The following is a 10,151-nucleotide window of genomic DNA, read 5'->3' on the forward strand; positions in this document are numbered from 1 at the left end:
TGCATGGGTTTTCTCCGGGTGCTCCGGTTTCCTCCCACAGTCCAAAAATGTGCAGGTTAGGTGGATTGCCCATGCCAAATTGCCCCTTAATGTTAGGGGACTAGCTAGGGTAAATGCATGGGGTTATGGGGATAGGGCCTGGGTGGGATTGTGGTTGGTGCAAACTCGATGGGCCAAATGGCATCCTTCTGCACTGTAGGGATTCTATGATTCTGTACCTTGGGTAGAGAACTGAAGAATAAGATTCCAGGGTCTAGATCAAAAACATATATCAGGAAAAGCAGCAGCACTAATACCAACCCAGAGAAATTCCATTATAAATTTTCCTCCAGTTTGAAAGTCAAATGGTCACCAGTCCTCCTTGTTTCATGTCACTCAGTCAATCTTGTTGCTGTGTTGCTACTGTTTCTTTCATTCCACAAACTCTAACTTTGCTCACATGTCTGTCGTGCAGCACTTTATCAAATCCTTTTCACAAATCTATGTACACTACATCAACAGTGTTACCCTCATCAACCCTCTCGGTTACCTCCTCAAAATAACTCCAGCAAGTTAATTCAATGCAATTTTCCCTTAATAAATCCATGTTGACTTTCTTTAATGAATCCACATTTGCCCAACAACTCTTAATTTTGTTTTGAATTCTTGTTTCCAAACATTTTCCCACCACAGAGGTTAAAGTGACTGACTTATTGGGCGGCAGAGTGGCACAGTGGTTAGCGCTGCTGCCTCACAACTCCAGCGACCTGGGTTCAATTCCTGGCTTGGGTCACTGTTTGTGGGGAGTTTGCACGTTCTCCCTGTGCTTGCATGGGTTTCTTCCGGGTGCATAGGTTAAAGGGATTCGCGGTAAATATGTGGGGTTACGGGGCTAGGGCCTAGGTGGGATTGTTGTCGGTGCAGACTCGATGGGCCGAATGGTCTCTTTCTGTACTATAGGGATTTTATCTATTGTACTGGATTCTATAATCTTCACACTTTTTTGTGGACGAATGTGACATTTTAAATTCTCCCATTCTCTGGCACCACCTCAGAGTTTAAGGAATGTTTCTTTTTTAAGTTGAAGAATTGCAATTCACAGTAAATGTGAAGAATAAAGAGTGAGTGTCCTTTAGAGTAGAACTTGAGTCAACAGGCAGATATAGAACTTTACAGCCACATGCTTTGTCAACTGCATGACTACCTCTCCACATGACTTTCCCGAATGTGTTTTCTTTTTGCATGGAACATTGAAATATCAACATGAAATAAAAAACACTCCATAAAATGGAAAAGAACCATTTGCACCTGTGGTCTCCTAACATCCCAGTGAATAGAAGTATGCACGTCATCCAAACACAAGACAATGTGGTAACATGTTAATGTTCAGTTTGTAACATATTTCAATACATTTTTCTGAAAAGTTGAATTGGAAGCACGAGGGAATAGCAGTTTATTTGTGAAATAAATGCGTTGAGACATAGTCTAAGCATGGTGACATAGGTCTCATCGCACAAGTGGTTTCACACTTAAGGATCTGAGTTCAATATTAGCCTTTGGTTGAGGGATGAACATTTCCTACTTGGGTTGGAATGATCGTGTGTGCATGAAAGTTGAGTGATCTGCATATTCTCCCCAACGGGCATGTGCCCATAGCACAAATCTATCCTCATTTTGCACTGATTGTCACTTAGTGAGGTCACAAGATGGGTGGTGCTGGCAAGAGGTAAAATGTCACACTGATTGTGGCATGTGGTAATCTTCTGAATGTGGAACAGAGAGTCACTATAGAGTAGAGGGAGCTTTGTATCTGTGCCACAACTGACCTGGGAGCATTTGATGTTGAAATGGGGAGAGCTTGAGATAGTAACAAAGCCAAGTGAAGAACTGAGCTACTTTATAACCTGGTCTAGAGCAGCACGAAGTTGATTTGTTGATACTTCTCCAAATGCAATGAGTATAAAGAGGCATTTCCATTCAGTATGACTAAGTTTAATGTTCAGAAGAGGTGAAAGATATTTTTTGTAAAACACTCAGTGAGGATCATCCTTCTGAACGGTCAGTCCAAAATATCAGATAAATGTGAGATAGGTTAATTGGTTTTCTTTGTATAACTTATTTCATCTGCCTTCTTCCTTTGTGATCTAAAGACCAATATATCTGACAGGTATACATTCATTTACTTGTGCTATGTGGTGTGGGATAAAGACTTGTGGAATTTTTGATGAATCATCAAACAACTGAACTGTGTTTACCGGAACTGTATTATTACAATGTAACTTTTTCATAAAAAATTAATTAGCTGGTGTACATATTTAATGGATGGCAGGATTAATCTGGGAAAAGGACTCAATAAATCAAGTTATGTTATTATTTTATTAGTTTTATGTGCACATTAACTCAAATCTGGGAGTACAAATCAGAATAATTTGAGGATTTGACTGAAGGTCAGCCTCAGGGTGATAATTGTCAGTCCATTGTTCGAAGATGGTCTCCCATTGTCCAAATTGCAAACCATCCCCAGTAGAGCTAGTTTATTGGTCAATCAGTAGATTTGGACACAGGGGGCCAGCAATATAACGGGTCTGTCTCGACACTTGCTGGTCTGACACTCCTGTATAGGATGTGAAGGGCTCAGGTGTGAAGTCTAGCCTGGAAGAAGGGTCCGAATCTGACTCTCAAGTACACTGGAAGGGAACATCGGGGCACCTCTCCAATGCGGCTAGATCAGTCCTAATGGTCTTCTCCGGTGCCACATTACTTGTGTTTCTCGCGAGTCGCCAACACAACTTGGTCTGAGTTTATTCTGATATAGCATAAGCCCAGTTCAAGACGCAGCTTCATTTGCCAACTGCCCAAGTAGGCTAACGGCCCACCTACGAATATTATGTTACTGATAACGTTATAAGGTGGAGTCAAAATAAACACAGGTCCCTGCTCTCTTTTTTTTAACTAAAACCCGGAGAGCAACGCACAAATGATGCACACAACTTCCTTGTCACGGTTGGAAAGGGCTGTTTTGGGAACAGACCATTCCACAAGCCTTAGTGTCTGCAGTGTAACCCCAGCCTCCAATTTCTGTGGTTCAGCATCTTTGAATCATATTTTTGAAAAGACAGTGTTTTATTTGTGACAGATTTTCAACAAAATGGAGAGATGTATCTTTTTGAGTAAACTTGTGTGTGGAACTGATCCCCCGAAAGGGACAAAAGATTTCAGTCACTCGTTGTTCATTGTAACTCATGGAGATGAAATCTAAATTTACAAAACTGAAATCATTTGTGCTACAAAAGCCCTGCAGCTAAATGAGTATCGATCAATTACAAATTCTGATAGAATGTTGAAGAATCTAGCGGCAGTTTCTCGGTGATCGAAAAGCCTATGGCGCTTATTTGGATTTTAGTAGTGCTGAAAAAATGTTTTTGTCGAAGTTTTTGACTTGCACTCAGCAGGACACGTCACAAGAATACCCATCATAGAATCCCTACAGTGTAGGAGGAGGCCTTTCGACCTATTCAGCCCACACCAACAACAATCCCACCCAGGCCCCATCCCGGTAACCCCACATATTTACTCCGCTAATCCCTCTGATACTAATGATCAAGTTACCATGGCTAATCCACCTAACCCACACATTTTTGCAGTGTGGGAGGAAACATGAGTACCCGGAGGAAACCCATGCAGACACAGGGAGAATGTGCAGACTCCGCAGTGACCCAAGGCGGGAATTGAACCCGGGTCCCTGGTGCTGTGAGGCAACAGTGCTAACCACTGTGCCACAGTGTATGAGTGGAGGAGATTGGTTGGCAAGTGGACATGGTTTGGAAAATGTACCAGTTGATGAGTGTAACATGAACAACTTGGTCAAGATAAATCTTTTTTTTCCAGGAATATTCAATCCTGTACGACCAAAGGGCTATGTTGGTTTTATTGATGATCTCCCCAATACTTGCCCATGAGAAGGTGGCAATGAGCCACTTCTTGAATTGCTGCTGTCTTTGTAAGAACACCCGCAATTATTTTATTTTCTGTAGCTGTTTGATAAATCAGAGTGGTTTACTGGACTGTGACAGAGGACAGTTAACAACTCACTACCTTGCTGTGGATCTGGAGTCATATATAATCCAGATTGGGTGAGGGCGACAGATTTCCTTCTCTGAAGGTCATTGGTGAGCCAAACATTTTCTTATACTTAGCGTTCATGGGACTAACATTTCATTCCAGATTAATTTATTGAATTTCAATCCACCCAGTACCTGAGGTGGGATGTAAACGGCTGTCTCTCAAGCATTAATGACTCCAGGAGTCTGAGTTACTTGTCCAGTAACGTTGCCAGGACCAAGTACTCCCCCCGTCCCCCAGCGTGTGTCGTAGTATATAAAACAATGACGGGCAATCTAATTGGTTATCATGGAATACGAGGCTACATTGGAAGTCTAGCATTATTTCAACATTTCTCTAAAACTTGGCTACGGATCACTTTGTGTTTTCGAACATTGAGTGCTCCGATCCTATCCTTGTCAAAGGACTCCAACAACTATCATAGGAGCGAGGCGTCATGCAAAGCATAAGATCAGGCGCAGACAGCATCCAATTCATCCCAAGCAACGCAATTAAACATTCCTTAGCAGTTACCTGAGGGCAACTTTCATCACTTAATGCACGTACTTGTTTTCAATTCTTTACATATCATTTCGGGTATGATACCAATGATGCTCTTTTACAAAAGGCAATATCGGAAGAATTGTGCACTATGATGTCTCCCTTTATACTGAGCAGATAAGTTGGCTTTCGACCTTTGGTTCTCATTTAATGTTTTATGAAACATTGCACCATCACGAATTTATTAAGGCATCTAGTGACTTGTCAGACCTGTAATAAGATTTGATATGACCGAAATGTTAACATTGCGTCAAGTCATTTCTCCCCCCGCTTCTGTATTTGTTAAATTATAAACAAAACCTCTTTCAGTATCCTCCCCTCTCCCCCCCAAAGCATTATATCCCCCGCCCGCAAACATATCTACTTTAGTTTACCCGCACAGATGAGGAGATTTCATTGGGAAAAGCGGAAAGCTTGGAATGTGAAACTATTCTGATTATCTATAGCCAAGACATTCTGGGTCACTCCACTGCACATGGAGGGAAAGGTTCCCGGGGTGGTACAAACTCGCGCTCTCTTACAGCGGTGTAAGTCTGGGGCAGAACTGTCTGGTGATTTTGATGATTATGCAGTGTAACCGCACCAGCATGAGCTCCGGCCCAGGAGGACTCAATGGTGTCTCTCCGAGAGAGTGTTTACCCTTTGAATTGCCCAATGGACCTGTCCATTTATCTGTCTATCGCTGGATTGGAAAATGTTAGCGTTCCGTAAATCGAGGAGGATAGAATTCCCAGGATTCACTCCAGTGACCAAATTGTTGGACAGAGAGGACTGGTTCTAACTCAGTATTGTGGGTGCAAGCTGCAATATGATTAACGGCTAAAAACAAACTGATTTGATATTGTAACAAGCCCTGAAATGGAAATACTTGTGCTGTGGGAAAGGAAAGGAGATTCTCAATGAATACTTTGGATCAAAGAATAGTTTGAGCTAAACATTAATAAACCGATGCTCTAAATCAGTATTTACTTCAATGGATGGCAAATGCATTCCTGAGATATTAGGGCTAAAGTCGTTGGAATGTGTTTGGTCTATTTTTTTTCTGAAAGTTACATGGCATCGAATTCTGTGTGAAAATTTCTGAGAGTTTGATGTTTTTGGGCTGATAGATTGTCTCAAATTAGAATAGTTTGCTGATGATACCGTCACCTGAAACAGGAAGGGTAAAATCAAATGATCCGCTTGCACAAATGCGCTGCCGAGTGTAAGTTTGATTTTGCACGGGAGCTATGGTTGTTTTATATCATATCTCAATCTCCAGGGGTTGACTTTGATATTGGCACATTGCAGAACTGCGCCCGATCTAAGTCTCGCCGCGCTGTGAGAAGATTTCCAGTTGCCAAACTCCCTCTTCACTTGGCGACGGGGGCACATTTCCTCTGTGCGGAACATGTAACGAAATCGCACACCCGTGTCTGAGCCCTGGGTTTCTCGGTTGCTGCGACAAAGGGGCTGCCAGAAGCGGGGGGGGGAGGAGTCCAACTCGAGCAGTTAAACCTCCTGCCAATGTTGTGGTGAAGATTGTCAGGGGGAACTAGCTAGGGTAAATGTGTGGGGTTACGGGAATACAGCCTGGGTGGGATTCTGATCGGTGCAGACGCGATGGGCCGAATGGCCTCCTTCAGCACTGTAGGGATTCTATGAAATGGCAAAACATGTGAACACTCATTTGATGAATTATCGGTGCTGAGATTGATTTCATGATTAATTCGGTGACAAGGTTGGTTCAAAAATACGACTTTGTATTACTGAGTTATTTTAAAACGATAGGTCTATTACAAACACATCTCTTCCTGCAAAAATCAAACCCGCCCGTATGCGTCTGTTGCCTCCAGACGGGGCTATTCTGGGACGCTCCCATCTTTCACCCCCCACTAATTTGACTTTGTCCAAAATCCTGCTGCACAAATTGGACCCCGCCCAAGCACCCCCCCCCCCCTTGACCTGGACTGGTTCCCTGATCAGCAAGGCCTTGGCTTTCTATTCCCCTCCTTGTGTTCAAGTTCCCTTGTGGCCGTGGCCCTTTCCCTATCCCCATAACCTGGTTAGCACTGCTGCCTCACAGCGTCAGGGACACGGGTTCAACTCCGGCCTCGAGTCACTGTCTGTGCGGAGTCTGCACGTTCTCCCCGTGTCTGCGTGGGTTTCCTCCGGGTGCTTCGGTTTCCTCCCACACTCCAGGTTAGGTTGATTGGTTGATCGGCTGTGCTAAATTTACCCTAGTGTCAGGGGGATTAGCAGGGTAACTGCATGGCGTTGTGGGAATAGGGCCTGGGTGGGGTTGTGGTCGGTGCAGAGTCGATGGGCCGAGTGGCCTCCTTCTGCACTGTCGGGATTCTATGAACCTCTTGCTGTTTGCCCAGGGCTCTGCAATCTGCTGCATCGCCCACTTTCTCCACCTCACCAGGGGATTAGGAGCAGGGGCGACGGAGGGGGGGATAGACAGAGGGAGGGGGGGATAGACAGAGTGAGGGGGAATGCCTTAAATTCCTGAATTTCCTCAAACGCATTTCCCTTGCTTTGAGAGCCTCCTGAGAGTTACTCCTGAGTTTTTCCACTCGCATGCCCCTCGCCCTCCCCCCTTTTAACTTGGGCTGTGAAGCCCCTTTTTGTCCTTTCCCTCAGTTTAAAAAAAGGGGCTATGTAAATGCAGATTATTGTTACAAAGTATTTGAAAGAAAGGTGCAACATGATTTTCCACAGAGGATAAAGGGACCTTTCTAAAATGAACAAAACAAAGCACACAACTCTTTCTTTTTCTGATCCCGTAATTAAGATAGAAATCAACATTCGGTTTGTTTTGGATGTAAGATTCCTGTGAATTGACGTTCAGAGAAACGGCTCCGAGTAAAATCTGGCGGTTGGCCATTCGAAATGAGCGTAAATTTTAATTTCACGTTTCTGTCATGAACGAGTAACATTTGTGCTAATGAACCCTAAGTCAGATATTCTTCTGGGGAATAACAAGACTGGGCAATCACATCAAGAATCACAAAGCCAGTGTGTGTAGCAAGGATGTTCTTGTGACACATTCGTGGTAAATCTTCACTACACTGTTTCTCCTTTCTGTCCAGGTGAATAAACGCTTTCACTACTGAATAATGAAAATAGCATGCAGTTAACATCAGTGCACCTCATAGTAATGAAAAACACACAGCAAAGGGAGCCTGGGCTACACGGCAAGACATTGACCCGAGTGAGAGATTGATCGCCACTCAATACATCACCAGCTTGCTCCAAAAGAAAAACAAAGCGAATCTTTCCAGTATAAATCAGCCCGGAGTGTTCAGCTCGTTCACTCTCGCTTGTGTCGGGCGCTGTTTGTTTTGAAACCTCGGAAATTGGGGTCAGCGCATCGCACCTTCCCACTCCACTCACTCTGCTTCAGGGAGCTTTGATATTGGATGTGAGGCTCTGGGGTGAGGGGGTGGGGGCGGTTTGATAGTCGGGGTTGAAAGTGGAGGGGTGGCGTGAGGGGATGAGCGTGGATTGAGAGTGATATGAGGGCGAGGGTGGGGTGAGAGAGTGGGGGTGAGGATGGAGGGCGAAGGGGTGAGGGTAGAGAGGGAGTGAAGGTGGGGTATGGGGTGAGAGTGGGGCGAGGGGGTGAGGGTGGAGTGGAGGGTGGACTGAGGCTGGGGATGGAGAGCGAAGGGGTGAGGGTGGAGAGGGGGCGAGGGTGGGGTGAGGATGGAGGATGAAGGGGTGAGGGCGGAGAGGGACTGGGGGTGGAGTGGGGAGGAGGGGTGGGGAGGGGGTGGGAGTGTGGGCGCCGTGAGGGGGTGAGAGTGGGATGAGGGGGTGGGGTGAGGAAGTGAGGGGGGACAAGCCGGGGCTTTGCTATTGCTGCCCACTGGGCGGGAGGCTGCAGTGTGGCCGCTCTCCGCCTGTCCCGGGCGAGCGAAGCTGATGGATGGGTTGTTAATGTAACCCGGCACACTCTCTGCTCGGGGCGCCGCTTCCTCATCAGCTCAGGCTCTGAGTTATTGCCCCGACACTGTGCACTCACACAGCAACTTTGTGACAAGTGGAAGACCGCGCAGGTGCTTCCCGCAGGAAACTAGCGAGGAAAGGAGTGTGGCATTGGGACAATAATATCTCACAGTGCAGTGTCACAATGAATGGCTTTTATTGTGTGGCAGCCTCGCCTGTCTGAACAATTCAGCCTCCTGTAGTACAACACACACCAGGTCAGAACTTCCACCCCGGGCAGATCCTGAGGACTAACTAACCCTCCTTCACTGGAGCGGGTTTCACTTCTTATTGAAGAGATTTCTCTCTGCAGATGTTTCGAACAGTCTAACAGAAACGCCGACAGAGCACGGCGCAGGAGCTAAAAGCTGAGGGCGAAATTATATTCAGTTCTCTGCCAGGATGGATGAGACACGCATACACACAAATCTAGTAATCTCCACTGCTGTCGCCCCAAAACAACAAAGGGGAAATAGTCAGGTACTTTTCACTGTATCCTAATACATGTGACAATCATAATTCAAATCAAATCTGAAGTGAAATTGCCCATCATACTGCGATGACTGAAATCTTGTTATTATATGAAAATACACTTTTAGTTCAACTCTCAGGTTATTTACTCCCCTCACCCCTCCATCATTAAAGTGCGAGTTTGTCAACTCTCAGTGTCCCTAAACAATGTTCCCCCCCACAGTCTAAGGGGTGACTCACCGTAGCAGGAGATTAAGGCGCCGTTGTGACTAGCTTCTTGAATCTTGCTCTCTGTCGGAGACTTGGCCGCTCTGCTGACGTTCTGCATGTACAGATACTTGTTAAATGCACTGTCGCCGGTGGGGTTTTGAATGCTGTTGTCCAATGGCTCACATTCCTGTTGGAAGGGGGTCCTCGACTTGTCACCATAACTTTGGCCTTTGTTGGCCAGGAAACTGGTTCCGAACTTGTCACTGGGCTGGAATGTTCTAAAAGTGGAGTGCTGATGCTCTCTCCCCTGCGGAGCTGGGTTGTAGTATGAATCCATACCCGCTAAATCACAGTAAGACACGCAAGTCTCCCCGTTCATCTCCTTAAAAAACAAATAGAAGTTTCAAGCACTTTCTGCGGGGAGGAGAGGAAGGACCTTGGAGGCTCACAGCCGGGGAATTGGCTGGCGAACGGCTCGGAACTCAGGAGCGGAGAGGGGAACCGACTTGTACTCCAGCCCTTTTGTGGGGTTTTCTCCTGAGAGGCAGGGGCTTGTGGATGTAACAACTCGCTATATCCCAGACCCTCCGAGTCTCCCACCTCTCCCCCCCCCCCCCTCCAATTAATATGTAGATCAGATAAATGGGGAGGTCAGAGTTCCACACAAAACACTTCAAAAGAAGGACAATTAAACACATGACAGTAATGTAATTAGGAGATGAATATATATCTGTTCTTATCTTTAAACCCAACCGGGGCCAATTCAATGGGCATGCTGTAGCTGATTTGTAACGCCCTTGCTGAGTACTGGCTTTGTCTAAGCGTTTGAGGGCCATGTCTACACTGGGAAAGTGAGC

General features: G+C 45.7%; 1 protein-coding gene across 1 annotated transcript in view; it reads right to left on the reverse strand.

The window, feature by feature from the left end:
- The window catches only part of alx4a (ALX homeobox 4a), a 56,252-nt gene extending 46,579 nt beyond the window's left edge, over positions 1-9,673 (reverse strand). Inside the window, exon 1 of the mRNA XM_078221323.1 lies at positions 9,325-9,673. Within this exon, the coding sequence (XP_078077449.1) occupies positions 9,325-9,673 (349 nt within the window). The remainder of the gene's footprint in view (positions 1-9,324) is intronic.
- Between the last annotated feature and the right edge of the window lie 478 nt (positions 9,674-10,151).

The sequence above is a fragment of the Mustelus asterias genome, chromosome 9 (assembly GCF_964213995.1).
Source record: "Mustelus asterias chromosome 9, sMusAst1.hap1.1, whole genome shotgun sequence".
Lineage (NCBI taxonomy): Eukaryota > Metazoa > Chordata > Chondrichthyes > Carcharhiniformes > Triakidae > Mustelus > Mustelus asterias.